The sequence below is a fragment of the Oreochromis aureus genome, linkage group 10, assembly GCF_013358895.1.
Source record: "Oreochromis aureus strain Israel breed Guangdong linkage group 10, ZZ_aureus, whole genome shotgun sequence".
In the NCBI taxonomy this organism is placed as follows: Eukaryota; Metazoa; Chordata; class Actinopteri; order Cichliformes; family Cichlidae; genus Oreochromis; species Oreochromis aureus.
The window spans coordinates 8,766,713-8,784,767 of NC_052951.1; the positions used below are offsets into that span (position 1 = coordinate 8,766,713).

The window sequence follows — 18,055 nt, forward strand, 5'->3', positions numbered from 1 at the left end:
TTTTTGTTTTTGAGAGCCACAAATGAGGATATTCATTTAAAATTATGATAGAACAGTAGCAGTATAATGTCCTCGTAAGTGGATATCAGGCCCATGTAGAGCAAAATTGAGTATTTTGGTCTAAATAACCCAAAATGTGATGTCCACATATGTGGACGGCAGGTCCTAGGAGGTTAAAGATACACTAAACATTTAAAAGAAAAAATGACAACACAAAAAGACAGAAACCTTTATTCTAAATTTCATTTATTGGTGAAAGGAAGACTTTAAGCAGCAAGATCTCTGAATAAACTGGGCAAGGCACTGTCTGTCAGCGGTTTTATAAGTCAACATTATTTTCCTTTTTGAGACAAGACAAGCATCTTTTAATGAGTTATCACCTATGACGACTAAATTTCAAATTAGGCTGCCAACACACAAACTTTGGGGTAAAACACAAACTGCAAGGATCACAAAAGTTACTATTCAAGGCATGTAAAGGAATCTGTAGCAGCAATCCTTTGATCTGTTTTCATGGCACATAAAACAAGTGAAACTACATTGCTGATCAAAATGTCTTTTTTTCTTTCAATAAAAGACATCAAAATAAAATAATCAGAAATGTTTATCACTAAAATAAATTTGGGCTTAATTTGAAATGTGAAAAAGAAATCAAATACTAATTTCCAAAAAAGGTTCAATGGTCTAACACACCCTTAATAGAATGTCCTGTACCATCTGGTTCTTCCACTTATGAAATGCTGTCTTTAAAAAAATGCTGTTCCTTTGAAAACAGGTATTGTTGACAAGTACTCCTAGTTTTCTACATTACAAAAATATCCTAAGGTGTGTATCTCTTAGACCTTACATAATTGTATCACATTTGAAAAATCCCAAATACAAAAACACACAAATGTCATTAAATACATACAGTATATCAAAAATGCATGCTTCGGAGAATGTGCCCATGTGGGACAGTATAATTTGACTCACTTGTAAAAAGGTAAACTGATTTTTCCAGTGCATGTCTGACGGAATTGTTTTATTTTACGCGTTACTTGTTTTAAGATTAAACTACAGCTTTCACCTTTACAGATGACAATGTGTTTAACAATAGAAGCCAACTTCACAAGTTACAATTACCATTGCTGTACTGGGTAAAACAATAATCACTATAATAACCAAAAAACATCCTCAGTGATAAGTAAAAGAGCAAAGACTTGATGATGATGGTTAAAAAAATATTTTAATGGTTAAATGCAACTGATAATTTCTACAAATTTCAATCAGACTTAATTTGCAGTTCAAATTTCAGCCTTGCTTCTTTCTTCAGCGTATGTAGGTCAGCATATGTAGATGTGCATATCAGTGCTACCTTCTCTTTTGAGGAAAAAACAAGTTGCAGCGTACAAGTTAAACTAAATTTGGATTCTTCAAACAACTGGATTGTTACAACATATGAGATTTGCAAATGACATACCAGGTTTATTCCGTCTCTAGGCACAGTTAGACATTTGTTTGCTTAAGCTTCAACAGCAAGTTCTACACTTTCAGCCACACAGCTGAAAGTGTCGAACTGAAAATGCAAAAAAAAGACAAAAATCCTTAGATCCTTCATATCACATTGCCAGTAGGCTGTAAATACTGTGACTTTTAACTGCTGGATGATTCTGAGTGCAGTAAAATTAGTAAATAAACTGTAAATTTTCCAAATAATAATAATAATAATAAAAATATTAATAATACTGCTGCTGTTTTTTGTTCCATACAAACAATTTATTTATACTATTTGCATTTGCTCGTGTAGATTGCAGTGCAGTTAATTTTAAACTGCAGAAAAGCATTATTTCTAAAATAAAATCCAGCTTGCTGTAAAGAATCGTGTGCAAATGGCTTATGGCACAATTTGGATTTGTGAATGGCACAAAATTAAATGGATTTCTACAGCTTTTGTTTAGAAATGATGATATAAAAATGTGAAAGAGATAAAACAAACTAAAAGTCGCTCGCTCGATGTGTCATGAAATGAGGCGTGAGCCTGTTACTAATATGCTACACATACCCCTAGTGAGGAATGTACTAATAAAATACAGTATGTCCCTTTTCAACCAGTGACTTGTCTAAAATTCAAAGTAAGAAATGGTAACAAACAGAACCTTCCAGATCCACATTTGTACAACATGCTGTGCTTTTGCAGCAATGTCATTTGGTGGATCTGACTTTATTTGGGTACAGAGAAAACAGCTAGAGTGAGGCAGGACTGCAGTCCAGGCAGAAAGGCCCAGCTCTGTGGGCTTTTGCGTTGGTGAATGCAGACATCACATGCATTCAAACTCATCGATACGCTGTTTGGTGTTTCCTGACCGGATCTGCCTGAGGGTCTTGTACTTGTCACGTCCTGCTCGCATGTTGTCTGCATGAATGATGTCATTCGCCGTTTTCTTGCTCTCATCCCGGGCGTTGGCCAGCTCTGAGCTTAGAGCCTGGAAAGAAGGTTACAAGTATTATAAAGTTACAGTTAACATGTGCGACTCGATGTGTAATGCCATGTTCTTGCACCAACCAGTGAGTCACCTAATTGGCTCAAAATCGACATTTTACTCACTTATTTCTGCTTTTTGTCAGTAAAAACTGTTTTCAAAGGGATTTAGACTTAAATGAGAAGATTACTTTTACCTGAATCAACCTCATTATTCAACTTTAAAACAAGAATCACTAGCTGACTGTGTGTTCTTACGAGATGCAATAATAATGTTCCTTCATTTTGCCAATAAAATATTAAAAAGAATTATATTTGACTTATATCCTCCCATTTCCTTCTGCAGGCCGCCTCTGTCAGCATGTTTTGATCCCTCTGTTTTAGCCTTGTGGCACCATCAGACTATAACAGTGCAGCCACCGCACAACAGAGTGCAGCCATGAGTGCATTTCTGCTAAACATGCTCCCACAGACATCTCAGACTGTTATGGTAGAAATCAGCACCTGTCAGACCCTGAGTGGCCAGTGCTCAACCCCATTAAAGTTAAAAATAATGAGAAGCATGCTCCTAGTTTCCCTCCTGATCTGTTACCTTCAAGCTCAGACACTGTGGACTTCCTTCCTTGCCACTTGTTTTCTGGGTTCTACAGAAGTTGATTTTTATTCTCAAGTTCATAAGTTTCCAACTCCACGATAAAATGCAGAACCACTGTGGTCAGAAGCGGACTTTGACTGAACATTCAAAAACAGCAGTCCACACTGAGAAGACTGCTGTGCAGGACAAACTGTTTTGAATCTATTTGAATCAGGTATGAATCACGATTTTCAAGGGCAAATTGTATGAAATGTTTACATCTGACTGTAATAATGAAGCTGTATGACACATACGTAACTACATACAGTCATCTGACTGCTTTAGTAGCATGACTTAATTATGCGCATTCTTTATTTTTAGTTGACAATTTTAAGTAGCTTTTACTTAAAATTGTGTCAACAGTAGTCAAAGAAACAACCAAAAAATACTTAGATATTAATCAATACTAGAAAATACTGGATTAACTCATTTGCTACAGTATTAGTACCAAAAGTGTTGGCTTCACCTTCTCAATCTGATACACAACTTCACACAGCACTGCTTTCCCTTTAATGCTTCACAAACGCAGACAAGCAGGCACGCAGCCCCTCCCCACACTAGCAGCTGAAGTATTTGGCATTCACAACACCGAACAGCACTTTGGGAGGAAGTTCAAAAGGCCAGTAAAGCTCCCATTTCAACAAAACTGAAGCATTAAACAGTTAGCATAAAAGCTAACTTGGCTTCCAAATGTTCTACATTAACAGGAAAATATAATTATTTGTGTGTCATGTTTCTCTTACAGTCCCAGAGTGAAGCGAGACAAAAAACAGTGGCAGCCTACCAACTTTATTTGAGCAACGTTTACTTTATTGTCACTTTATTATTTGTATTGTTTTAATGTTTATTTTAAAAAAATATTCCAAGGACTTACGAGTAGATGTTTCTGTAAGCGTTCGTTCTTCTCAGCTTCAGTCATTCTCTCCTCCTCGCTGCGGTCCTTGTACGTGGCAGCAGCTGTTAACTCGGCGCTGGCTTCGGCACTGCTCTCGTCATTCTCATCATGCTCGTTCTCTGCGTTTAAGGGCTCCTGTGGTACCATCACTTTGTTTTTAAGCTCTTCTTTGGTCTTTTCCAGGTCCTCCTGCACTGTTGTAGCCTGAGCAAATATAGAAATAAAAGTGAGGTGTTTTAGAAATTACCCTTATTTAATGTCTAATGAAAATGACAAAAGTTGGTGGGGGCTTAACTGATATTTCTGTATTACCGTTTTTCCCACAGCATGCAGTAAAGGAGAAATGTACAGGCAGACCTATGCTACATGACCCATAGCCAGGCTCTTGGTTTCCTGTTTTGGTTTCTCTCCACCCAAGCTATATCTTGGATATTTTTATTAGGAAATCCATTCAGGAAATTCAATATAAAACCAAGTGCTTCTTGCCCGAGGTGCTATGAGTCAAAAACTAGCTATGAGTAAGACTGGAATTTCAACTACCATTTTTTCCAAAAATTCACACAATACTGAAACCACCAGTTTGCACAACTGGTTTTTCCAAGCCAGAAAATCACAATGGTTTAAAAAAGGTGAACAGGATTTCCCTCACACAAAGACATCCATCATGACTACAAACAGCATGAGTCACATGGGCTAAAAAAAAAAGAGAGAGTGAGAAAAAAAAGAAAGGGCTGGCACACAGGATTTTTTTTACCAAAAAAGACAAGAGGCAGGCTGGGAGAGTTTAATCCTCCCCCAAACCCACACAACAAAAAGACCCCAGGAATGCCTGTTGTGACTTTGTCACAGAGGAGGGGCGATGTGACCAGCAGAACTCTGATTAACTTCTTCCTGCCATAGTTACACTGACTTCGATTATCAATGAACACAAAGGCTTTTAAGTCAAGGAGTTTAATCTTTTCTTCTTTCTTGCACTTGTCCATCCATTTTTTTTTTTGCTTTTCCAATTACATTTCCAAAATTACTAAAATAATATTTTTCTGTCTTCATAGAAATGAGTCAAAGCTTCCTAGTTAGAGAACCACAAAAGATTAAGCATTAAGCATAACCTTTTTGTCTCAGTTCTCACCACAAGATGGCAGTAAAGCACAAGTTTCCTTCTTTTTTTTTTTTTCTTTTAACTAGAAAACCAGGAAGAACAAACTGAGTTCTGCAACTGCATATGCAAGTACCTGTTAACATGTTTTCTATAAAAACAGCATTTTCTTGCCTGTTCCACTATTGGCAGAGCCATATTTTTATGTTATCAGCTTTGAAACATAGCAAACTACGGAAAAGTCAAACCACACCTTCTGCTGCCACTCTAATGCTTCTTCTTCCTTTTTCTTCTTGGCATCCTCCAGCAGGGAAATCTTGGAAGTCAAGTCAGCCAGCTCTGTGGCCTAAAAGAACATATTATATTTGAAGCATCAGTACACACATTATTGCAGTTTTTCAAGTGTCAATCACACTGACTAATCACACTGACTAACACACTAACCAGGTGCTCCTGGTTCTTCATCTGGTTCTCTGACTGCTGCAGCAGCGCCATCTTGGCATCCTCAGCACTCTTAAGATCACTCTCCAGGCGTTCAGCCTCCTCCTGAGCACGCTTCCTTTCCTGCTCCAACTCCAGAGCCCTCTGCGTTTGCTCCTCCAGCTCTGTGGACACACACACACAAGCATTAAGGGTAAGCATCATGTGAGGAAAACATTGTCATCATTCATTACAGGCAGCTTTTTTTGAACTCTGACAGGTTCCCCACCTTGCTGAGCTTTTCTCGTCTGCTCCTCGATCCGCTTTAACCTCTCCATCAATTCCTCCTTCTCCTTTTCGATCTTTTCCTTTTCCTTCTCTGCAAGTTCTCTTTTCTTCTTTTCATTTTCTAGCACAGCTCTAATGAAAACAAAATCATTACAGGATGATGGCTTAATGCATCACACGGAAATGTGTCAATAGCAGAGCAGATAACACCCTATTTTATAGAGTATTTGAAAATAAACCTAGTAATGTTTCTATAACTGTTACAATATCCTATAACAGACTGCTTTTATTATTGCGTCTTTGGAACAGAATTCACACAGTGCAACTGAATCCATGTGTAAAATATTTGTAGGTTTTTTTGTTTGGTTCCATTTCGCTCCTACCTCTCCATCTTCTTGAGATTCTTCTCCTCCCGAGCCTGCGCCTTCATCTGTTGCACTTCAATAGTGTCGGGCTTGCGGCGGCGCATGTAGAGCTCATGGTTACCCATACACAGAGCCAGAATACGCTTGTTGATGCGCAGCCTTGGAGCATAGAATACAAAGTCCTGTAATGGAAACATTTGAGACATTTAAAACGTCTAATTTTTACATGTTATTATTATTATTATTCTTAAATATAAATAACATAACATTATGTTAGCATACAGGTGCTTTCTTATCAATTGGTTTGATGACAAACTTCTTGTCGTTGAAGGAAATGTTTCTTATTTCACTCCATGGAAATCCAATTTTGGGCGTCATTCTGTCAGAGAACAAAAACGCTTGGTCAGCACTGCACAGTGTGCCTTTTACGAAACACAAACCCTTCTGTGGAAACACTTACTTATCATTTTGTTCATAAATGTTGAGACCCAAAGCATCCACTCCCAACCACAGCTCTGTTCCCTTCTTATTTTTGATGTTGAAGTAATTGACTCCGTACATCTCGAGGTCCTGAGCAATTTTCAGATACTCCATCATGGATTCCTCTCTGTGGACAAATAAGACAACTTTTGCTGAAAGGAGCTTTCACAGTCAGAGCGTGGGGTGCTGTTTGCACTGTTCTAACCGGCTGCAGAGGCCAGAGCACAAACGCAGAGCTTTCAGGATGTTTGGTTGACCGGGTTGTATCTCTTTTTTAACCTTACCTGAACTATGAAACTTTAACTGATCGACAGAGCAACTGGGGAAACATATAATGAATCTAGGCTGTGTTTACTGTTTATCTACAACAAGGTAACCTGACTGTTGAAACACATATGGAAGCCAATAAAGGACATTCACTATTGTCTTCAATAAAGCATATACTAAAAATGTCAGTGGCACAAACAGTACTCAGATCACCAAACTGCAGTGACTCAAGGCCAGTGACAAACTTTCAGAGCACCTGTGAGTCAACACAAAGGCCGTGGTAACTCGCTCTCTCAGCTAGCTCTATCTCAATTTCGCGGAAATGACAGAAGAGGGAAGAAACTGTAGCAACAGAGAACAACAAGGTAATTCAACTAGGAATAACTTCCTCAACAGTCTCATGTTGTTTTAGTAGGTTATGAAGTGTGTATATAAGCTGTGGCTACCGTAATGTAGTCACTGAAGACTACATTGTAGTCTTTGTAGTTTAAGCGTGCACAATGATAATGGAAAGTTTAAACTACACATGCAATAATTTCACAAATATCCATATTTTAGGCATCCATCCTGTCTTTCATGTGTTTGTGTGTGTGCTGGGGAACACGTGTGCTGCTGATCACCTCATCATGCCCTTGTGCTCTTCATGCCACACTTGAATCCTCTCTTCCCACTGTTCCTTGTTGAGCTTGTGCTGATCCAGGACTCTGAGAACATGAGAGGCCCGAGTGTCAGGGAAACATGTCTGGAATGTTTCACGTGAATCTGCCAGATTGAAGTGGCAATAAAGCCCGCGTTACCTTTGAGGGAGCAGGTGTTCGCTGCTCAAATAGCCTGGTTTGTGGACTTCCTTATTGTAGTCGGCATACTTGGCCTGCACCGCGTAGGAGGCCAGGAGGACCGCTGTCTCTGGAGGGCAGTAGATGTCATCATTTAAGATTCCCTCCTTTACCTGCAGGAAGAACAGCCGCTGTGTGGCATCCTGGATTAACTCCTCTGAGACATCCTCAGGGAAGAACTTGGCACGGAACTTAAACAGCAGCGGGCTTTCCTTCCTCACATCCTGGGCCGTTACCTAAAATATGATCCGGCACGGGTGAGAGGGTAGAGGTTATGCTTCTGTTTGTGGACTCGAGATCAAAAGCGCAGTTCAAGCTTCAAAAAAGACGGCCCAGTGAATGAAGTGTACTGAGTACTGAGGAGCTCACCTTCTTATTGAGCTTCAGCCAAGTAGAGAAACCCTTTGTGTCCTGGTACTGGAGTCCAAAGTACCAAACCTCTCGTAGGCCGATGGTTTTCACAACCTTTAAATAAAAACAGCAACAAAAATATAAAATATAATTCCCTTGTTTTATTCTGGTGTTTAAGGGTTTTCAACCACAAAGATTTACTGCTTTCCTAATTGTAAATGTATTGTTTTTAGATTTTAATCAGTCATATAAAAACAAAACAAAAATCATACAGCAGCCTTTAAGAATCTTTCATTGGATTTTTCACATTTAAAATTATTTTAGAAGACTCAAAGATCATCAGCAAATAAATAAAAAATTTAATAGCCATGAAAATAATCTATAATAATAATATATAATAATCTCTCAGGATTTTCCAGAAATAGGAGTACTAAACCCCACCACAGTACTCGTCAAGAAGTCATAATTTATGTTTAATGGTAACTGGCTAGAGGAAACTCTAAGGTTAAATATCAATACTATAGTCTAAATATCAGGAGAACTAATCAATATGCTTTCAGATGTTAAGTGCTTGCTAGAGTTTCTCATACCTGGTCAAAGAGTTGCTTTCCTGTTGTATTGGGCTGAATGGCGAACTCCAGTTCGGCATCCATAGTGGTGACTCTTACACTAATCTGAGGAACAGAGAAAAGAAAAAAAATACTTTTTCAAATACGCAAATACAAAAAGACAGTATTTTGGGTTAAAGTACTATTACTATTACCCATATCATTGTACTATCATTGTATCATTGAAATGATTGTACCATATCATTTCTTGGTAAATAGAGAATAGACAAAACTAGATCTTATGTTCTTCTCTTAAACATTATGAGACTCTGCATTTAATCATTAGTTATCATTAGTTAACCTGTTTCCCTCCCCTAACTCCCAACAGGTCGTGGCAGATAGCTGCCCCCCCCCCGAGCCTGTATCTGCTGGAGGCTTCTTCCTGTTAAAAGAAAGTTTTTCCTTCCCACTGTCACCAAGTACTCGCTCATTTGATTTGGGGGTTTCTCTGTGATAATATACGGTCTTTACCTAACAATATAAAGCAAACTCTATGCACTATATAAGGTCTCGTGCATTAAAAAAAACACTAGTGACAGTTCAGACTGTCACTAAAGTGTCATTTTATGCAAACCATTTAATGGCGATAGCGCACCATCTTTAACAAGTGTAGCATCTCAAAATGTGTGATCCTCTTGTACAATTCATTAAATGTGCCTGCAGTAAAAGTGTACACACATCTCCCAGTCCTGCTGGAGAACAAAGTAACACTGCAGTCCAATTAGGACTGCGCAAATTAGACAGCCCAACCCCTCTCATATCATATTTACTTTTTTACTATTTTATTCTGAAATTTAGAAAAGACTGCATCTCATGGTTACGACGAATGTACCAATCTGGCTCTGTCTCAGTCAAGAACTTATCTACAGGAAGTAACCACATCCTTTGGTGGTCGGGCCCTGTGAGGCATGACTGTTAAACACTGAGCTCTCATGAGAGATGTGCACATCCTGTCATGCATCAGACAACCTGTCTGGTGTAGCAGGATTTAACGAAATCGGTTTGTAGACAGAACTTTAGCTCGATTTCTTTTTCAGGTATCACACTTTGCTACCCTGGGTTATTCAGTAAACGAGGCACGCCTTAGTTAGACAAATTGTGATATCTGTGTCTTACAAAATCATATGTCAGAAGTTGAACACATTTATTTAACCTTTTCTTTGGAAAAAGTTGCTCAGAAGGTGGAGAGAAAAGAAAAAGAAAAAAGTATGTACTCAGTAAGCTATGCAGGAATCCCTTATTCACTGTGCCCTCATAGAGACTAGGAAAAAAAAAGAAAAAGAAAAAGAAAAAAGAAACAGCAGCATGCATGTCTATTGGGAAATAACTGTGCAGGCAGAGGCCCACGCCTGCCCTGAACAACAATGGTATGTATTATTTCCTAGTTGCGGGGTTGATTAGAGTTGCGTTCTTTCCCATCCATGTCAGCAGGACCCTATTTACTGCTCAGGACACTTGCCCCACTGTCACTTCCTGTCATCTCAGGCAGTTAAGAGCTGAACAGAAACCTTAAATCTGGGCCCACTCTGAATGCCAACACTGCTGTTTAGAATCGTCTACACAAAGGAGTCGTCAAGCTTCCAGTTATGAACTTTAGACGATAAACTTTTTTATATTTGAGCAGATAAGAGTTCAGTTTGTGGCCACCCTGCTGGTGTCTAAGCGGTTTCATTTCCTGAATCAAAATGGTTAATCTTGCATGAAAAAGGAACTACGCTTATACATTTTCTGCCTGGTTAGGGTGTGTCTCTCATGGCCAGGGCTCAAAAACACTTAACACACTATTATTAGCACACGCTGAAAAACACCCTGCTCTGGCCCACGTGCCATGTTTCCATGACTTTCTCTTAGCTCTTTTTTTAATCGCACCAAAGCGATACTGCAAAAATAAAATCCCAAACTCGTACATTTCACATTGAGAAACACATCTGTGACCGACTTTGTCACACGGGTGTATTTGATGACAACTGACTTGTTTAAAGTGTTACTATATGTCATGTGAAGCTGCTTATAACAATCTGCCACTTCACTGACTGTCTGAAACGTATGAGTTAATCTGTGTTATTTTATTTATATTTGTTTTAATCTAATACACAGCTGTAAGTTACAAAAATAATACTTTTCTAGACTCAAATCAAAGGTCCAATGCCTTGACTTACCAACAACTGTTCAAGCCATGCTGGACTCACAACACAATATTAGTTATTTAAAAAAAAAAAATCAGGATACACATATGCTAAGGGTGACAATGCCAACATTGTGATGTTTAGTGGGTCTAACATTAACCGTATTGAGCAAATAATGAGTTTGATTGAGGCTAAATATCATTTAGTTATCAGAAATTTCACGGTAATCCTAAAAATTAGCAATTTTTTCACTAATTTCATCTTAATGGTATGTTTGTTCAAACTGTACCAAGCTAACTGTAATACTGAGAACTCACGTAGCAAGTGAGAGCTGTTGGGCTTACTGAATACAGAAAGCTGCACTAACCACAAAGAATGAAAAAAAAAAAGGGCACAACTATCATAAGTAGAAAGTGTGCACGTGTTTTACAATTGTACGGCCATTGAATGGCAATGGGGTGATGAGCAGTTAACCTGAAAGTCAACTGGGGTCAAACATCTGGGTTACCTTGTCAGCAAGAGGAAGCAAAACTGATGAAAACTAAATTAAACGTGGTGTTAAATATTGAGTGAGGACACAGTGATGCAAGCAGTCTGTCACTAATTTTGCTAGGTTCATCAAGCTTCCTTAGCAAAATCTTTTTTTAAATCACTTCTGCATATTCAATTTCTATTTAACAAACGTTACTAAAGCCAGCAGACACAGAGGTCACCGGAGAGCACTTGCTGCAATGACTGCAATTATTTATTTTAAAGAAAAAAAACACTAAGTGCCAGCTAGTTTAACCCTGTGAGTTCCAAGTCACAAGAGAGCTTCAGTAAATCTAATCTTTAGATACAGCCCCACTGACGTGCCAGAATTCAACTTCTGCCTTAAATTCCCACACAAGAGTTATCTCCATGTGCCGCTCACAACTACAATCTGTCTAATCCAAGTTGAGACAATAAAGAAGATAATGCTAAGTGGTTCCTGGAACAAGTAGGAATGAGTTAGGCTCTGGACTAACAGTTCTTTGACGTGGAAGAACACGGGAGTTTTTAAAGAAGGTCACTATCAGAGTGTACGATAAGCCTGGCTTATTTTACAACTCTTTTATAACAGAACAAGAAGCATGCATCAGAACATGCCATTCTTTAGCGTTTACCCCAATAACCATAGCAACTGCACATTGATAATTCTGAGTCATACATCTGAGTTATGCCATGCATGAGAGTCACACAATGTCAGCATCTAAAGTCAACAACTGCTTAACAAAGCATCCTCTTGGTTGCCAGAGAAACGCTACTGCTGAACTCCACCGCAACCCGATTTACAGTTTGGTGTATCTGAAAGACAAACTGAGGATGTCAGGGGCAACCAGGGTGCAATTCAGATTCCAATCCATTCAGGTGAAATGCATTTTTTCCTCCTTTACTCAAGCATGAGAGACATTTTAGTTTTACCAAATGGCTATAAATGCTCTCACTTTCATCAGATATGCTAACATGAATTGATCAATCGCTCATTATGAACCAACAAAAGCTCTGAATCTGGTTATATTAAAATGAACACGGAACATTAACAGTTCAGGTTGTTTAAGGCGGAATTTGAAATGGTAAAATGTGTGAAAATGTCATGACTTCCACTTATCCTGTGCGATTCACAGTGTAACACCTCGTTATGTTATCGCTCAAAGCGAGGAAATCATGTGAAAAAAAACAACAAAAAAAAACTTGTGAGCAAGATGATAAGCATATGACTCTCTGACTAGAGTTTGCAGTTAGTTAACAGGAAAATGGAAATAATATAGCTCCGTTTTAAGTTTAAAATTGAAACTTATTAAAATCTTAAGGGTCTCTTCATTGGTAATGTGACCTAGTCTTCCTTTCTGGTTATTTTGGGTTTACTGTGTGCTTACGGGTATTAGCATTAACTAAAGAAATTCAAACTCTGTCACAGGAAGAGGAGGGTCGAAAAAAAAGGATCGGGTTTCTTCTTTCTAACCAGGGGAGAGTGCAAACACGCACACACACACACAAGTTTGTATCTTTTAGAGCCGTTTCCCACGACCACTGTTTGTTTGATTCTTAAAATGTCGGCGCAAGCAAACTGGAACAGAGTTTTGTTAGTTTTGCTGCTTCGTCATCTGGTGAAACTGCTGACTGACACCTGTTTGAGCCAATCATGGAATTTACCGTCTGCTCTAAAAAATATCGAATAATAAGAATTCCCAAGCACCAACTGATTAAAGTATGTTTTATACATACTTGCCTTCTTTGTCAGGTATTCTTTGGCACACCGTTAGAGCCACCTGGGCATGCAGAGATTAGGCAATAGCATGGATATGTTAGTATGTGTCAAAGTTCAGTATAAATTTTCCATTCCTGATACATCTTTTCAGATGACTAATGTGAGGTCCTCAAAGTTGCCACAGTACAGTGGAACTGCTATGCTACCTGTTCACCTTGTGTGGAATTATGATTTGTCCGTCTTTGTGTAGATCCAAATGAGCTACTACATTAGCAGGTCAGCAGGGTGGTTCTAAAATAAACTAACTTGTCAGTTGTCAGCTGAGGCAAGGTTAACCAAATAATCACCATAAGATCAAACTGGTCTATTGAGAACCAATGCTAGCTCATAAACAACAGCAGATACAGTACTAAGGATGTCAAATCAGAACGCTACATGACCAGCAACAAAGTACTTACGTTCAGATCTTTGATATTTACCAGTTTTCAAAGTGAAACCTTTAAAAAGTGAACGTTTGATTGCAGTTTGTCCACCAGCCCTACCTTTGCACTGTTAATCTGCTCTGCTATGTGCACCACAGACCCACATTTAATCTCCTGCTACTTGCATACTTCCAGGTCTTTCCATTTGCCACGTCTCCATAGACACGCTTGTTAAAAATGTGATCATACCAAGGAGAAAGCTAGATTGTCATCGTTCCTACAATTCGAGCTAAAATGGTAAGTTGTGCTTAAAATTTTATGTGGTAACAGCTGCCCATGTGTGCATTTCTGGGGTCTAAGGAGTTAAAATGAAAAAGTGTACTGGCTCTGAAATGGTTCTAGTGTTGAAAAAAACAGGTAGGAAAGTAAGTGAACCAACCGTCATTGGGTTGCATGAGTGGGAAAATCCTTTGCTTTGTAACAACATGGGGTGAAATTCTAGCAATAAAGCTGATGATTGTTTTGTGCTTCTGAAAATACAGGTTACTTAAACAGTGATTCTGAGTTACTGTTACCTTCTTGATAAAGCAGATAAAAAGCTGCAATTCCACGTAACAGCAGCACATAAACAATTTCAATGTAATAATAGAGCTGAATTGGGAACTAAGAACAAAAAAAGAAACTGTGGCAACAACAGACATGCAGAAAAATCCTGAAAAAGGGTTTTGCACTGCTGTAGTGCAATCTAAAGTGGGGCATGGTATCTTAAGACCACGCGGAGGAAAGCAGGGAGGAGATCAGCCAGACTGTGATGTGAAAGTCCATATAAGGCTGCAGGCGAGGAAATTACCAGAAAGGAACTGATGTAAGTACAGAAACCTTGAGTCATAACACGACTTCCTAGGGAAACTGAAGGACTGCCAAAAGGAGTCCAGTAAAGGCTGAGCTTCTCAATAATTATTGCTTTTGAGAGACAAATGTAATATAATGTTCAAGTTTTAAATGTAACTTGAACACTGGAAAAATAAACTGTCTGAAAATCTAGGTCAAAAAAACAGGTAATGGAAGAACTTTTTTTCTTTTAAAAGGATCTATGAATCCCCGAGGCAGCTTGGTGGGGACATGACTTTTACTTTGCTGGATACAGACTCGCTTCATTTGCTGAATCAGTTTATCTAACTTCCTTTTTTAATGCTCCTCATCTGTTGCATCTTTGCATAGCACCTCCAGCTAACGAGAAAGGAAATGAACCAATGAGTGTCACACATCTGAGTTTGAACAACTGCACCTGTTCACCTTTGTGCTACTGTACATGCAGGGTTTACTACATCTACACAAATAGAACAGAATATAATTTCTTATAGTTGCGATGATTATACTTTTGGCATCGGCAGCACAACGCATGCTGTTCATTAATGAATATTAAAAATCCCACAATCTGGTGTTTATTTTGAGAAAATGTTGATGCTTCTTCCTGACCATCTTTTCGGTCAACAACTGGTTTCCTCTTTTCTAACTAACAGCATGACAAAAATGTGTTCTTCTGATTTGACAGTAACTACCATTTAGGTGCTTTTGAGGTGTTTGAGGTTCCCATTGGTGACTGCAAAAGCAGCTACTTTAAACACGGCTCTGGTTTTGTTGAGGTTAACAACATCCCAGCTGCACTCTGCAGACAGACACTGATACTTAGCAATGGACTAAAATGCATGGCAACTGAACGGTTCATTATAGGAAATAACTTCAAAGACAAATATGTGTCTGTGTGGAACGTAAGCTCTTAGTTGAGCTCAGTTTATTACAAACTGCACTTGGGTTCTAATCAGTAATGCTCAAATGTATGGGAAGAATTTATTTTTTTGCTAATATCCAGTTGAAATTCAATACTTATGTAGTGACTCAAGAGAAACATTATTTCTCCTCAGAATGGGTCTTTGGGAGGTGACTAGATAAATTATCAAGACTGGTAGAGTAAAGGTAATTTTGCATTCCTGACCACCTGATAAATGAAAGTGTTGATTATATCATTTAAGTAAATGGTAGTAACTGGTGATTGGTGGTGCCAAAAATGTTTCTATGCAGAAAAGAAAAAAACACATACTTAACAAAATGCTGATATTAGTCGAATTCCTTTAGGGAGGAAGAGGGTAGTAAAGGCTTTTTAATGCCAGGATGCTTGACATTTTTTTCTGGTTGACATCTTGGAAAAATATCAAGGAAGTACAAGCAGAAACTATACTGCAGGAAGAAAGCAGGTACAAGACTTTTTTTCTCTCCTTTGTAACATTGAAAGTTTCCAGCCTGAATATTATATATGAATAGTAAAAGGTGACACTGATAAATGTGGCGTCATACTCAGGTATTGGCTATAAAACTAACCCAGTATTACATTAACCAATCTGTAAAATAATAGTTTATTTTTATACAAATCTGACATACACACCCTGAGATAAACATGATAGCACTACGATGAATTACAGTGTCTGCACTGTGAAATCTGAATCACTCTGTAGGCTATTCAATGCCAATCACCTTCTCATTGGTCATGCGTGAATCTTTTAGTAGCATCATATCCCTTTTACATTCAGAATGTGCACGTGGGTATCTCAGGACAATGTGTAGATAAGAAGAATGACTGCACACAGATTCAGCAGCTTCTTTGTTATCTTCTTCATTCAGAAAGCATTTCACTGAGTCAAAGCCCAACACGCCTTCAACCGGCCGAGCAGAACCAATGAGTATGAAACCGCATTCAGTTCTTTTGTCCACTGATAAAGGCACCCACGGAAATATTGGGCTGTGCCTCTTATAATGCTGTTTGTCTGGACCCCCTTCTTTTCTTTGTTCAGAGCTCCACCAGTATCAGCTCAAATCTGTGGGTGCTCCTTTATTTCAAGAGCAGTTATTTTTGCCTTTTTTTTATACGCTTGGCAATGTAGCATTAAAAAAGCTCTCTTTGTCTCCTCTTTTGCCTCCTAGCCGTTTGCAGATTTGCCTCCATTTGCTCCTGTTTTGGCCATAACAGCTGGCCTGACTGACAGTTCAAATCCCTCCTTGTTAAGAGCTGACTGAGGGGGAGGCCTGAGAAGGACTAGCTCGCTGCTAGTCCAGGATACACTTCCGCTAAGAAACAGTTTAAAAAGTGTGATTTAAGCCTATACATACAACTCTGGAACATTTTAATAGCACACGGCTTCCACCCTGAATGAATGATTTGATTTAAGGCGCTAATTTTAGTGAACACACGGCCGGGAGCGCGCACGCGCACACACCTAACGGAAAGTACCACAGTAATCCTCGGGTGAGTTTGGAAGGATGCGAAAGATTTTTAAACACGGTTAAAGCCCATCGGACATGCACTTTAGTTTATCTTACTGTTATTAGTGAATAACAACGCGAAACACTTAGACCTAATTAGAATCTCGTACTGAAAAAGAGAGACAGAAAAGACAAAGTAGCTTTTGACATAACAAATGTACTTCTCAGCCTTACCGTTTTCGGCATCTTTCTTTTCTTTCACGTCCGGCTCAGGCTTTCTATGAAGTTATTAAATAAAAAGAGCAGTTTGCTAAACCAGGAGAAAACTTTTTCCCATCAGAACAACGGCGCCAACCAAACGCCTTCCCGTCTCGAGGAAACAAACCTCACTTTTTTTCGTTGGACTGCGAAGAGCTATTTTCGACCCTACGCGAGTGGGGGGTGTTTTTCCTTTGTTTCGCCTTAAAGTAAAATGGACTCGAGCTGGATTTCCTGCTAACGGTACCCTGCAAACCACACCCAACCTGATGACAGGACAGCGGAGTGAAAAAGAGGTTCAGGCCAGCAGCAGACTCCGCCTGCAGCAGTCGCATCATCATGGCTGCGGTTCACTGCCTCAGCACTAGGCAAAAAAGTTTCCCAGCACTCTCACTTTTAGCAGACAGGCCACGTTTAATACCATTCTTTATATGAGTCTTTTATTTAAACGACGGCCAGTGTGTTGGGATACTTTGAGAATACAAGAAGGCACAAAGTGCTAGCAAACATGTCAGTATCTAAAACAAGCCTGTTAGAGTGTGCAGTATGTTCGTCATCGGCCTCTAGCGCTGTGCTAAAGGCTGGTAACCAATACTTTTAATCTATAAAGGCAGCTTATGAGAGATGCTGTTGACGCAGTCTGCTTTTTTATCTTCATGTTTTGTTTGTTTGTTTGTAGTTGGGTGGCGCACCCATAATTTCGTTGTATATCTATTATGATAATAAAGGGCTACTACTCCGCCTATGTAGTGGAGAGCAGTGTGTCAGGATTTACGAGATGAATCACATTCAATTTGCAAATTCTAAAAACATTTTAATAACCGTTAAACCACTGTGATTTTCACTTTCCACAATGATTAGTTAATACAAAAAATAAAAACAAAAGACGCATTTCAGCTTTTCGTGTATTTTAAATCAGGGTTGAATTTGTTGACATTCAACACAATAAGATTCAGGCATTTTTCACAGTTCATGTTTGAGATATATTTTCCATTTCCCCATAAAATTATTTATTTAATAAAATTCAGTAGGCTACATACTTAACGTACAGGACGAAACAAAT

The 18,055-nt window shown here is 38.8% G+C and overlaps 1 protein-coding gene and 1 long non-coding RNA gene across 4 annotated transcripts in view; one reads left to right on the plus strand and one right to left on the minus strand.

The window, feature by feature from the left end:
- Positions 1 to 226: 226 nt before the first annotated feature.
- LOC116313108 (moesin) lies at positions 227 to 17,210 on the minus strand. 2 transcript variants are annotated; one of them, XM_031730677.2, is made up of 13 exons: positions 16,969 to 17,210; positions 8,681 to 8,764; positions 8,109 to 8,204; positions 7,701 to 7,975; positions 7,524 to 7,607; positions 6,617 to 6,763; positions 6,439 to 6,535; positions 6,175 to 6,338; positions 5,793 to 5,923; positions 5,528 to 5,688; positions 5,337 to 5,429; positions 3,967 to 4,191; positions 229 to 2,462 (listed from the first exon to the last, which is right to left on the minus strand). In XM_031730677.2, exons 1-13 carry the CDS (start codon positions 16,978 to 16,980, stop codon positions 2,298 to 2,300), a joined length of 1,734 nt encoding a protein of 577 aa, XP_031586537.2. In that variant the 5' UTR covers positions 16,981 to 17,210; the 3' UTR covers positions 229 to 2,297. The 2 variants fall into 2 exon arrangements, with proteins under 2 accessions (XP_039474194.1, XP_031586537.2); XM_039618260.1 differs by lacking the exons at positions 7,701 to 7,975; positions 8,109 to 8,204; positions 16,969 to 17,210 and having other exon boundaries at positions 227 to 2,462; positions 8,681 to 8,739.
- LOC120442249 overlaps positions 17,180 to 18,055 on the plus strand; it is a 36,263-nt gene continuing 35,387 nt past the window's right edge. For both annotated transcript variants that reach the window (XR_005614587.1, XR_005614588.1), the window contains exon 1: positions 17,180 to 17,288. This is a non-coding gene — a long non-coding RNA (uncharacterized LOC120442249). The remainder of the gene's footprint in view (positions 17,289 to 18,055) is intronic.

Excerpts from the sequence above, each read along its gene's own strand:
- LOC116313108 (XM_031730677.2), bottom strand. Across the intron at positions 7,608-7,700 it reads GAACACCTGCTCCCTCAAAG|AGTCCTGGATCAGCACAAGC; the intron begins GTAACGCGGGCT and ends TCATGTTCTCAG. Across the intron at positions 4,192-5,336 it reads CATTAGAGTGGCAGCAGAAG|GCTACAACAGTGCAGGAGGA; the intron begins GTGTGGTTTGAC and ends ATATTTGCTCAG.